At 39.9% G+C, this 13,499-nt stretch overlaps 1 protein-coding gene across 9 annotated transcripts in view; it reads left to right on the top strand.

Moving 5' to 3' along the window:
- Nucleotides 1-13,499, top strand: part of SOX5 (SRY-box transcription factor 5) — a 291,945-nt gene that overhangs the window by 205,317 nt on the left and 73,129 nt on the right. For all 9 annotated transcript variants that reach the window (XM_075051376.1, XM_075051377.1, XM_075051378.1 and 6 more), the window contains one exon: nt 605-690. In XM_075051376.1, coding sequence (XP_074907477.1) covers nt 605-690 — 86 coding nt within the window. The remainder of the gene's footprint in view (nt 1-604; nt 691-13,499) is intronic.

Here is a 13,499-nt window from a genome sequence, read left to right on the forward strand (position 1 = left end):
GCAGGGATTTTGGAGGCTTGTGTCTGATTCACTTAACCTCACATGCTTTTTCCTGCTGTAGGATCAAACTCTGAAACTAAAGCAAGATTTTTTTTTTTTTTCCGCTCACCTAAAAGAAAACACAGTAGTCAAGGGAGTGCCATTTCTGATCTGTGTGAGGCTCAGTTTACTAACAGGGAGCAGAATTCGGTTAACTTCATATTCTGGACAAGCTTGTAAATTTGTCCCCTTCTAACACCGTGATCTTATCAAGGTTGTACTGTTTTCCTTTTCTTCTCTTCCACCCCCATCTTCTTTCTTTCCTTTTTTTTTTTTTTTTGAAGTGCAGCCTTCTGATCAATGTGCACTTTTTTTTTCCATTTCCCTAAATACATCATGAAAAAGGATGAGGTTTCCGCCTTAATTGCTTGTGCCTTTTATTCACATTCCTCTCTCAGCCAGAATTGTGAAAAGAGTGTTAGTAAAAGGCTGCACAATAGAGCTTTTCATTAGGCCTCAACAAGGCACACAAAAGAAGGCTTTTGGAAAGAGTGAATGCAGGACTTTAATTTGCAGGTGGAGAGTAGATAAAAGGTGCTGACGCCTCTATTATTCTCTTACTTAGGTGACCCTTACCCTGTTCAGCTGATCCCAACTACCATGGCAGCTGCTGCCGCAGCAACACCAGGCTTAGGCCCACTCCAACTGCAGGTAAGTCCGAAAACAATGCAGAAGAGGCAAAGGCTAAGTAAATACGAAAACCAGTTTTCTCTTCCATTTGAACACAATGCAATTAACAGGGGGTTTGCTCTGGTCTCTTGGCGTAAAGTTTGCATCGGAAGCAAAATAATAGTCAAATCACATACATTTTTCTTTTACCTCGAGGGAGCTTCTTGTTACGTTTTTGTGTCTTTATTGTCAAGTTAACTACTTTTAGGTTTATACTTCAGATTTCTGCAGAGCAGTATGTTTGCTTGTCTTTTCCATTAGACAGTTCTGATGCAGGCTGTAGAGGCTGGCTAGGTGTAAACCAGCAAAAGGAAGCACATTGCTGGGCAGCAAAGCTCTGTCCTGACAAGCACTTTTAAACTGCTTAAAAGTCGCTTAACATGATTATGTCCTTCTAGGCTGTAAGCTCTTCAGAGCAATGATTGGCCCCTCCTACAGTGTTTTATGGTACCCAGCACTTTTTAGGCACTGCTGTAGTGCAGATAGTTAGCGTTTATACTGATTTAACGTAGTAAATTAGAAAACAAGTGGAAAGATACTAAAGAATATTTTTTTTTTTTGAGCTATGTTAAAGAGTTGGCCTGGTAGCCAGATGTATCTGATTCAAAACTCCCAATATCATTCTAAATTTTGGAGGTATTAGGGTGTCCATGGGTCTTAATGATAGCAGTGCAGATGTTCCTCAGGTGTTCCTAATCCCTGCAACCCTTGTCCAGTCATTGGAATTAAGCAAATGTGATGTCCATCTCCGCAGTTTGAATTTTGTTACCTGCCACGTATGCTTTGCTGGTAGGATGAAGCCAGGTCAAATTTGGAACTAAAACGAAATCAAGATCCAAATTATCTCTAGTTCTGCAAAATCTGGATTGAAACTCTTTTGTAGAAACAAAGAAACCTCCCATACTCTCCATTGCTAATTTGTCTCCACGCTCATTATTATTTGCCAAGTCACATGGAACAGCAGAGCTTTATACCTGCTTGGAAAAGCTGAGCATTCATAAACAGTACATGTAAAATGCATTCTCAAACTCAGTTTGGCCAGCATCAGTATGAAGTAGACTCTCTGCAACATCAGATATTTCAGTTGTTTGGCCAGCATACGAGAGCGTGGGACATAGTTCTGGGGAAGATTTTTTTTTTTTTTTTATTTTAACACAGCCAGCGGAAGTTAGCTGAGTTTCACAGGAATAGCTGCCAGTGTGTAAGCTGACACATTCCATGCACCACAGAGGTTAATACATTCATTCCTATTGTGCCTTCGTATGAAAAGCTACACTGTCTGTGTGTTAGTTTCTGATTCTGTGAGTTACAAATACTGTAGGCGGCTTAAGAATCATGGGAGCCATAAAAGTCATCCCTCTGAAATGAATTTTGAGGAGTAACGTCAGTATTGATAAAGTGCTTATAATAGCCCAACACATATGAACGCACATATGGAAGAAATAGGGGGGAAAAAAGAAAAAACAAAAATTGAGCTAGTTAGCAATGAGAAAATAGGGGTCTGAGTCTAATTCTACTTGTTTTTGCGGTCCTTCAAGCTAGTGCTAAAATAATGCATCAGTGCTCCAGTAAGTTGGGAGGATCGTTTACTTTCATTTCAGGACCATCTTTGGGCTGTATCTCTGCATGTGGTGGGCTGAAGTATTCTGATTAAAATACGATTTATCACAATGACAGTTTCCTTATAAAAAGGTGGGCTTTGTGCAAATGTGACTGACTTCATAAATATCTTAAGATGAGTTTAGGTTGTGGAAAATTTGAAAACCTCAAAGGCCTCTTGTTTCTGTGCAAAGGAGAACATTAAAATGCAAGTATTGACCAAGTTCACCTATGTTGTTTTGCTACACGTTATTTAGTCTGGAATTAAAGGGAGAGTTTGGCAGCCAGTCAGTGGGAGAGGTTGAAATTACTAGCTCTGTAGACTCCTTCAAATATTCCAGACTTGATCTCTAAGGGTGTGTATATGCTGGAGGAAATTTAAAGTTGTCTTTCTTCACATCTTAACGGTGATTTTTAGCTATCAGTATGACCTGTTGAATAGAAATTGGACATGCCTCTTAATTTCTGGTGCCATTTGAAAGAGTCAGGTAGGCTAGATGTGCTTTGAGAAAGGTTTTATGATACAGTGCTCAGAATGGACTCTCACCCATGCTAGCATGAGTGGAGCTGAATCTAGTGTAGCTGCTAGCCTAGAAGGATTGTGCCTTCCAAACTCTGTTCAAATACAGTTTAGCTCAGTGATGGCTGTTTCTTCAGTCAGGAAGAAACATTCATGATGTTTGTCACGAAGAACTGGTCCAAAACCACCTTTAAATGGCATGAGTGAATGTGCAGCCATTACAGTCTCTTTCAGGGAGGAACCCTTCTTATTTGAGACATTCCCCTACATTACATGTAACCATAGTGTTCCCTGCAAACCCTCTGTCATCTGGTCATCAGACAGCGGAAGGTCAGAAAAGTACAATGTTCCTTCTTGTCTTCTTTTTCTACCCTCCCTATCACTCATCTTTCAGGCTTTGTATACTAAAAGCAGTAGTTTTCAGGGGAGATCAAAGAACCTGACACAATGCTCAGTTTGTTGCTCCCAGCAGAATTTGGTACACAACGTTATCTTGGTGAAGACAAAGCCAAGGAATTTTTCTTGTTTGTTTACATAGCGATAAACATTTATTTGTTACTGCATTAGAGAATTTTAAGTTGGGCATGGCTTTAGTAGTGTACTGTGAGATCAATAGGAAGTACATTTTTATTCCTGGTTGTCAAAACTGAATTTCATTTTGTAATTGAAGTGCACACTGTATTTATTAGAGCTAACACCTGATTGTTTTCCTATGGCAAAGATACTCTTTGTCAGTGAAAATGTAATCTCTCATTTTGAAATGCCCTGTTGATTCCCACTGCTGGGTTCGTAATCTGAAGCCCTCCGTTGCTCTCCCTGCCTTTGAGTCCCCACTGGGGTATACAGATTCTGTCATCCGATATCTGCCACAATTAGCCACACGTGATTGCCTTTATTTCCAGTATCCACAGAGAGACTAATGACTCAATAAGAATGGAAACTAAAACTCACATTGTTAGATGTTGCAAAAGGAGTAGACGGATGGGGCCATGTTGGAGAATCTGGAATTAACACCGTGCATGCTTGAGCCTGTCCTCTGATAAAGAGCTGTCTGTCTGCCCTGCATATTCACTCATACCCATATTTAATGACATAAATGCCATTTGAAAAAAAGCTTTTAGCTCTCCATTGTTAATGGGAAGATTCAGTCCCAAACATTGTGTGAAGTGTCATTTTAAAATACACCCTCATTGCAGTAAAGTCCCTCTTGGTTAGCACATGAGTTTCTTATGTTGGTGTTTCCCCCTATAATTTTCATATGGTCTTGTTCTTCAAGAGTGATGCAGCAGAGTGATCCTGTTTCAGAGGAATGGGAACAAAACTGAACTTAGCCTTGCCACTGTGTTTTACTGAATAAGGCTAATGAATCGAAAGTACTGCTGTACACGTTATATGGACATGATGTTTTCCTATATGGTTCAGCCCATGAGGGATTTAAATTCCTCCATCTTGAAGATCAGCATTCAAAGCTGTAAGCATAGATATCATGTAACAAGTTTTACACAAAGTAAACTGAAGTGATTATTCTAATACTGGTCATCTTGAGCATACCTAGTATGAAATAGATGTTTCTGAGCAAATTCAGTATAAAATTACGTCTGGTGGTTTCTTTTCTGAGGAAAAAATAATTCCTGAGTGCTTTCTGAGCAGTAGGAAACAAAGGACCTGATCACCCAATCTGAAAATTGAGAGGAATCTGCACCATTGGGAGTGTGAATGGTTCAGATTTCCCAGATTGTTTGTTTGATAACCAAATAGTGACAACGACTGATTAATTGGCAGTAATACAAATGCTGTGTATACCCATAACTATACTGAAAGATAATGCTGGATGTATAATGACAGCTGACCGTGTACTGTTACTATATGGACATTTTGCGTCCTGTCAAAACAGTATAGTTGTCTGATGTAATACAGACTTCCCGCAAACATCTGCTCTTGGAAAAACTCCCCAGAAAGTTTTGAGAGCCCACATTCAAACTTTCTTCCCTCTTCATCTTAGCATGAAACTGGATGTCATGATTCTTGGTGGTTGTGTTCAACATTATGACCAAACCTGTCACTATACAGATCAAGAGAACCTCGTGTCAGCATATGAGTGCAAAAGCATTTCAGCTGGGTCTCAGTTCTGGAGACCAGCCATTTGAAGAATCCTGTTTGATTCTCTTTGGCTATTTGTGTAAAAACAATGAGCAGATTTAGACCTCAAACATATCTGGAAAAATAATTTGACCACGTTTTTTAGTTTGCACTTTCTTTGTTAAGTACCTGGGTCAATTTTTTTTTCTTACTACAAACCTGTTCTTTTCAGTGGTGTGGGAAGATGTGTAACAAGGACTGATTTTCAGTGGAATTTAGCATACACAGTCTGGACTACATTTTCAGAAGAATTCGGGCCACATGCAGGCACTGGCTAGATTTTGAGAAAAGTTAAACCCATTTGGAGTTTAAGTGCTTCTCAGAGTTGTTCATCTTGCTATTATTTAGGTGTCTGACTCATTAGAAATTTTCCTTTGGAAAACCTTGCTTCTAGATACCTTAAGGGTCACATAATCATCTGTGGTCTCCATGTTTGTCTTACTTGAAGGAAACGGAAAGCATAGAGCTATTTAACAAGTATACAGTGACTGATCAGAAGATAGACTGTTCCAATGATCATATGAGTATTACATAAAATATCTGTTGCCTGTGAAACAAAAAGCATGAGGACTGCCTGCTCAGTCAGATACCTTTTTTTTTTCTTGCATACTACCTTCCTTTTGGCTTCTGCACCATTGCAGGGATGAGCTACATCTCTCCACTTGCCAGTTCAGGTTATTTCACTGAAGTATCTCCTTAAGTTTCATTTGAAGTGTTGCTGATGATAGAACTTCACCTCTCTTAAAGAGATGGCACTGCATTTTCATGCATTAATTATCAAGCACTTTTTTTTTTTTTGGCATATCTCTTTCTGATTTCTTACTATAATCTGTAGACATAACCAGTTTTGACCAGATTAAGCAGTTGGCCTTCCAGTGTTATAATGCCTCAAATCTGTGAAAGAAGACCCTGAAAAAACTGTATGAACACTGTAGTGGTACATCTGAATACTGAAAGCTTTATTCTTTCCTTGTATTGGGGAGCCAACTTGCCAGTGCTGCAAAGGCATATGAATTATTTCTGATTGAGAAGAAAAGTCTGATGCCCCATTATTGTCTCTACGGAATGTAGCCAAGAGATGGCAATACTTTATCCATTATTCATTTACTCTGTAATTTACATTCATGACCTCTTTGGGATATTACTATAACCAGTTCTTTGCCTACAAGAAGGTAAACTATTTCTTAGCAGTGCAAGGTTATTCCTTCTATTTGCTGGGCAGTCTCTACCTTTAAATACCGTCTAAGCTGGCTTTTCAACAGTGAGAGTCAGTATCCTTTCACTGTTTGCTTTTCTACTTTACCTGTTCTCATTAATAGGACTCTGACTTAATTTGTAGGGAATGAATCATTAATGCACAGCTTAATTACAATATTATAATACTCATACAATCCACTTAAGCATAAAAAAAGTAGAATTAGTTTTTCACTGTGAGCACACACATCTGGGGAAAAAAACAGCAAAGTACATGAAAAGCGACATTTCTCATTAGCATAACCAAAAGATGGCAGTTGTCCATCTGCCATTAGCTCAGCGTATTCCTATGCTGTTTCTGATGGCCATCACAAATAATGATAATAATAGGAGTAATAAAACAACATAATATGTATACATTTTTTGTTGGATGCCCTTTTAAATAGTTTTAAAAATTGCTACATTCATGCAGTTTCTATATTCCCTACTTCTGTCCACTACTTGTTTCTGGCTTTGTAAGTGAATGTGTTGGCCACTAGATATTCACTACCTGTTCTGCTAATGAGTAGCCAAGACGGCCATTTTTATAAGAGATCACTGAAGACCAAGGTCCAGTTCTTCAACTAGAAAAATGGGGCATAGTACTCTTCATGGAAGTGAAGCTACAGCCATCTAAACAGGGTGAAGATCTCTCTGCGGGCGTGGGGTACATTGTCTTCAAAAATTTGAACTTTCCAAGATTTCTTATTTATTATGAAGTCTTAGTGATGATTTGAAAATATTCATTAGACTGTCTAAGTAAGGTGTTGAGTGAGAGGCTGTTGAGTGCCAGGAGCATTTCTGAGCAATCCCTGTTTTTAAATGGAAAAGGTTCCTCCCAGTAAACTCAAAAGCAAGCCTCACAACACCAGGATGCAACTAGTCCTCACTTTCCGGATGCCTGCTGAGAGCTAGAGATTGTGATAGATTGTGTAAAAGCATGAACCACCAAACATATCAGCTCAAATAAATCTTGTTCATGGTGGGTAAATGTGCTTTGTAGTTGGTGTCTAAATAGCCCATACTTGCCTTTGATATAATCTTATACAATGTTATGGGTAAACTCAATATATTGTATCAAAATAGATTTGAATGAAAAGCGTGATCGCATCATTTTATTGGAATCCAGTCAATTTACGAAAGACAGTCATTATGACAGACTGTATATAAATGCTTTGTATTTTATTGAGCACTGTGAGTGTCTGAACATACAGTGGACATTTACAGGCAGTAAATACACATGGTAAAACAATATCATGGCTACTCTGTGGGTTGTCAAATTATAACTCCCTCCCCAGCCCTCCAGGGGAAAGGATTAGCAGTGGTAGCATATTCATTTTATCTAGATTAACAGTCCTTTCTGCATAACTTTCAGATTCCATCCATATCTATGAAAAATGAAAAAGACTGAAAAATGACCAGCCTATCTTCCTTCCAGTTGTAACTCAGGCCTGCTGTTTGCTAGCAGACCTCTGTCTGCATGAGTGAGTTTTCTTGTAGGTTAAAGAGACTGAATTCCCTCTTCCCCCTCCCTCCGACCCTGAGCCTGCAGGGCAGACAGACAGAAGCACACATATGATTAATACAGCACAGCTGCAGTAGTGACTCATTTGCATATGTATTAATAGAGGCAAAAACAACAATTCAATTACATACAGAGACATTCTGCATACTAAAGAACATATGCAAATAGCCTGGAAAAAGTGCAGCCAGCGTTTTCTCTGACTTTCCTGAGCCCATATGGGCTAGCATCAGAGCCTAGCAGTTTTCAAGAAATCCCCTTTAGGAAGAACCTGTTACAAGATGCTTATACAGCTATTACTTCTCCTCCCCCCACCCCCCCGGGTTCCCAGAAGGCGTTTGACATTTGGACAATGGAAATAGCACAAGCAATGTCTTTTCCATGTTACTTCCTATTTGCCTGCCTTCAGCTTCATATTGTTGTCTCTTTACATATAAGCCCCAGCGTGAAGAAACCCAGTCCTTCGCCTTGTCTTCCATATGCGTGCATTTATTCTATTTTTCTTTCGCCTCATCTGTTGTGTTGTTTCCATTTTCCTTTGTCTTTCTCTGTCTCAAGCTTTCTCTTACCTTCTTGACTTCTGTGAATTAGCAAAAGATGACCATTTCTGTGCCTTTTTCTTGTAGTGACCTTAAATATCTCATAATAGTATAATTCAGTGATTTTCTGCTAGGGGGCCATTAATAGTTTTAATGGGTCTGAAAGGTGTCTCAGAAAAGTTAACCTGTTGTAGATAGGCTTTTATATCATGATACATTAGTCTTTGTCTCTACTAAGAAGGTTGTGGAGTTCTCAAAGCAAAAAGGTTGAAAATCACAGGTATTAAATAGTTCATACTACAGGTGATGCGGATCTTCATAACTGGTACAGAATCTGATTCTAGTAGTAGAAACAGATGTTCTCTAAATCTCATGGGAATTTTGTAGGCAATAGTTCTCAGCATCTTTCAAAAGCAGGTTGAAAGTATTCCAGCCCTGGAACTTAGGCTATAGGAAGGCTTACTTAAGCTATAAATAATTTCTTTAGCTATAAGTTATTCCTTACGTTAGTATGTGTTGTAACTAAACCACCGAGTATACTAGATGTATGTACTTGGTATACTTCTTCACACAGGCCATTCACACACTGTGATATGCAACAAAATATTAGGCTATGATCCATACCCAGTACACCAGTTTCTGGAAAAGTGTGACATTTGACATTATCCTTTACGGACTAGACAAACAGAGCTCTATTTCAACTTGAAAAGAGATAACAAGTCACTAAAAACTTTTGGAAACCTGACAAAGCCATTAAGATGCCCAACTGTCTTGTTTGGGTGGCAACCCTCTGTGTTTCAAGCAGTCTGAATTACTGGCCATTTGTTTGAAACATCTCTGCGGTGTGAGCAGGGAAAAATAGGTCATGCAAGAAAGAGTGTGTAACTGTCTGGCAAGCATACTTGCGAGGTCAGGTCATCCTTAATTTCTTTTCTCTCGCAAAAATGTTACACTTCTTTCTTTTTGGGGTTAGCCTGACAGACGGAAGCAGATTACTCCTTGATTATTTATAAGGCATTAATTTTAGATGAATATTGCTGAAGTAACTGACATCATAAGTAGTTTTAGCAGCCAGCAGAAGAGCCTGTTTGCAGATTGGAATATGACAGTCTTCACTTACACAGCGTCCTGTCTAGGAGAAAGTCTGAAGCGTATAAAAGAAGAGCAAACTCGAGGAGTGGAGGCATATATGTCAGCTAACACTTTGTTTATTCTTCCGTGCGATATAACTGGGACTTGATGGTTAGAATGGTGGTGTCAACGTTATGAGTTCAGCCAGCTGCAGGACAAAACCCGTGTCAAAATAGCAGCAATGGCAACACCTGTCTGCCAGAGTCTTAAACTGGGCTGGGGGGGGGGGAACAAACATCTGAGAATTGTCTTATACTTCCCCGAAGTAGCTTCTGTTCAGAAAGAAGTAAATAGCCACCTTCGTACATACACCTTGAGATAACCAAAACGACGCCTCCCTCCCTCCATTGGCAACACAGAAAACCTGTGAAGTGTTTGTGTTTCACAGAATGCGGTCTTTCATGGCTTGTATTCGTTTGGAATTAATTCTCCCTGGAAAGGTCTGGATGAAAAATCTGGTAACAAAACCAAAAAAACATTTTTTTATTATTTTTTTTTTTCCTACTTTCTGCTTTTTGTGCATTCCAGACACTGGGTTTTGAAATAGTTGGCTTATGCTACTGGTTTTCCTATTATGTTGTTTGCTCTTTTCAGAGGGATGTTGCTGAAAAGAAGATTATATAATCATGCAAATAAGATTGTATAATCCTGAGCAAACGGTCCATGGGGGGGGGGGGGGACGGGACGGGAAACCACACTGAGTGGGGCTTGGCTGGCTGCGGGGGGACTCACTCGGAAACCATAAACTGAGGGCTATGGGCCTCCTGTAAAGCACGAGGCTGCAGTCAGACTAGTGAATTTTTCTGGATATTTTTGGAATTCATTGTCTTCATGCTGAGCTCTGCCAATAGTGTATATTTACAGTGCCTCAGCAGAACATCGTGACAGACAAACACACAGGAAAACTGCAAATCACTAACACGCACACTCTTCAGAGCTTGCAGAACAATGCTACAAACAACAACAGTGAGAAAAGCTGACTTGCACAAAACTAACTATTTACTGACGCTCACTCCTTTAGGTCCACAAATCAAATTACTACATTTCATGCATCCCAAAAGTTAACACAAGAAAATCTCCCTTGAAATCTTGCTAGCTTTGATTGTACCTAGGTCATATGACATGGTTTGTTGTTAGATGCAGATTGGTATAATATATGAACGTGTAAGAATTTCAATTCATGTGTTATTTCTTACTACAGTCTTGTTTATGACCATTCTTTTTTCTCTGAAGTTTTAGGTCATTGCCAATTGACGAGGCAGAATGGGATAGAAATAAACCAACGGCATACTAAAAGTGTACATGGGGAGAATATCACTGGCCAGTGATATAAATTGCATACGGCAAGAGCAGTGCAAGCCATTAAAAGTCCTTGTGCTCTTACTCTCATCCTGTCTTTCTTACGTCTGATTCCTTGCCATGGTTATCTGTTACCAGCCGGGATATCTGAGCACCCTTTATGAATGGAGGCTAATTTTAGGCACAGTTTGAAACTGTGAAATACGTAGTTACTGTAGATGTAAGTATTAGACAACAAACTACTGAGGTCAGGATGCTTGTTCTGTTTGTTTTCTTTCCAAAGTCATCAGTTGAACTTAGCTCTATCGAAGATACCCTAATATCTGGGGATGTAACTTTCAGAGTGTCAAACTTAATTATTCTGTTGCGCATAGATAGCATCAGCCTGTTCCTGAGGTTAAGTCAGAGTGCAATTATTTCCCCAATACCTAGGCTCAGTTTCCTCAAATTCCTTTTCTCCTTTCAGAGGTTCTTACCATTTTCCACTCCAGTGGATTTTGTAAGATCAATCTGAACAAGAAAATTTGGAGGCAGCTGTACCTGTAGCTCCTAGTGGTCCTCAAGACTAACTTTTAAGTTTGTAACCCACATGAGCTCTGCTGGTCTCTTGAGTTTGAGTCTAATTCCTAGACTAGCTTCTAAGTATCCCTTTCGTTCTGCATAACTACCTTATTTGTTTGCCATTTTTACCAACGGTCTGCTTCTGTTCCTGTCCATTCATTAAATAGCTAAGGAGAGAAGTGTTGCAGACTACTGGCTTTACATGCCTTAACTCCTTAGCCATAGAGACTGGTCATATCACAGATAACTTGCCCAACCAGAAATATACTGCAAATTTGTTAAGTCATCTATCTCAGAGACTGACAAACTATAGAATTACAGAGAGCAGGGCTGTCAGCAAGCTACTATGTGAATTGTCTTTCCCTAATGGACAAACATACAAATCAAACTAAAAAGCAAAATAAAAAGCACATATACAAGAAAAAAAAACGTACTTGACAGTCGGTGTGTATTTTTAAGCTGGAAGAAGCTTTGAAATCAGTATCCTATGATTATCAATACAACATGAGAGCAGTAAGAAAGTTTCAAATGCTCTCACGGTGGTAGAAACTGAGATTTTTAAAAGCATTTTCCAGCTATATCTGCACCTCTGCATCTTGCTGTTTAGAGTGATTGCTCTCCCTACTTAAAATCCACACTACAGCAGAATCTTCTACCCATGTTGCGAGCCGTACCTGCGTTTAGTAACCACAGCTGTGCCACATACTGCACCAGCAGCAGCTGACAGGGGCAATCTGTTTGTGGCATATTGAGGGAGTCGAATTGTCCTGGGGGACTGCTGCAGAGTGGCTTTTTTCAGCTCCTTCCTATCGGTAAGGTATCTGTTTCTCCCAAAGGTGCCTGGCGCTGGTGGTTTGCGTGCAAGGGAACGAGGTTGATCCCTCAGAGACGTGGGGTGCTACGAGGGGTGGTACCCTCCCCTGCCTGATGCGCTCAGGGGTCTGAGAAGCAGCATCCCGGTGTGCCCCCCCAGGGGTGCTGGGCTGGGGAGGGCCGGCTGTCCCCCAGCACACCTGGGCAGCAAGGCCAGCCGCTCTCTGCCCTTCGGAAGGTGAAGTGTCCACTCTGCAGGTTCTACGCTTCGCTCCACGCTGGAGTGTGAAAATAGCACTTGGCAACAAAGCCTTTCCATTTTCTTTTCCGGATTTTTCTTTTCACTTTCATGGCTCAAAACACTCTTTACAAATTACAACAGTGTATTCACCGTTAATGCACCAAAACATTACAGCTTGTGATAGTGTTATTAAAGTGTTTGGGGCCATTTACCATAGAATACAGCAGCGTACTTACTTCATTAAGGGAACCAAATGGATCTAGCTGACTTTGGCAAAAGAACATGACTGAAGTCCTATTTTATCGCCAATGTTGATTTTACCATCAAACTCTGGACTTCTGAAAATTAGAACTTTCACAATAGAAATACTAATAGGTGTGCTACATTTCGTAGTAGGTTAAACTGTCCTTAAATATCTCTGACTTTCTCCACAGTAGTTCTGCACTGGTATTTGTTCAATATTCCAATGTTTACTTTACAAACTCAGGGCATATTGACGTTTAGCATAAGCAGTATGTCACATATGTGTAGCTTACATTTAAATCACTGTCCTGCTGTGTCACCAGTAACTGCCTCGGAATATAGTTTGGTTTAGGCCAATCAATCCTACTCATCCCATTCCCATTATCATGGCAGCCTTGCTTCTTGCTATATGCTGGTCTGATATACTGGTGGCGAAAGTAATTCGGATGGTATGTATCAATGTATGTTTGGATAAGATTTTTAAAGAGGCCTGAAGGGATTTGGGAGCCCAGCAATAATTAATTTCTTACGGTGGCTTTGAAAATAGGATATACAACATTCACACTTAATCCTTCCTCCTTTCCACAGCTGTTTTATTTTTCCTGTGATTAGTTTTGTGGAAAGGAAACGGTCATCAAAATTGTATCAGAATGTTTGATGGAGAGGTGGCGTTCATTTGGTAACTCAGTTTTCACTGGATACGGCAAAAGATGTGAGTGCTCAGCATTTCCTACCTCTAGTCCAAGCTGGCCATGCTCACATTTGTGTGGTAGCTTGTGTTTCAGTGTGTGGTGCTTGCTTTCCCTTTAAGTGGGAAAAAGAGAGAATGAGCATAATTTCCCAGCATTTCGTGTTGTGTACTAGGATGTCATATCCCATATACTCATGCATTAGAATTTAATTATTGCACAGGTGTGGGACTAAGCAAATACAATGCTGCCCCAAAAGCAG

This window comes from Buteo buteo, chromosome 19 (assembly GCF_964188355.1).
Source record: "Buteo buteo chromosome 19, bButBut1.hap1.1, whole genome shotgun sequence".
NCBI classification, from domain to species: Eukaryota; Metazoa; Chordata; class Aves; order Accipitriformes; family Accipitridae; genus Buteo; species Buteo buteo.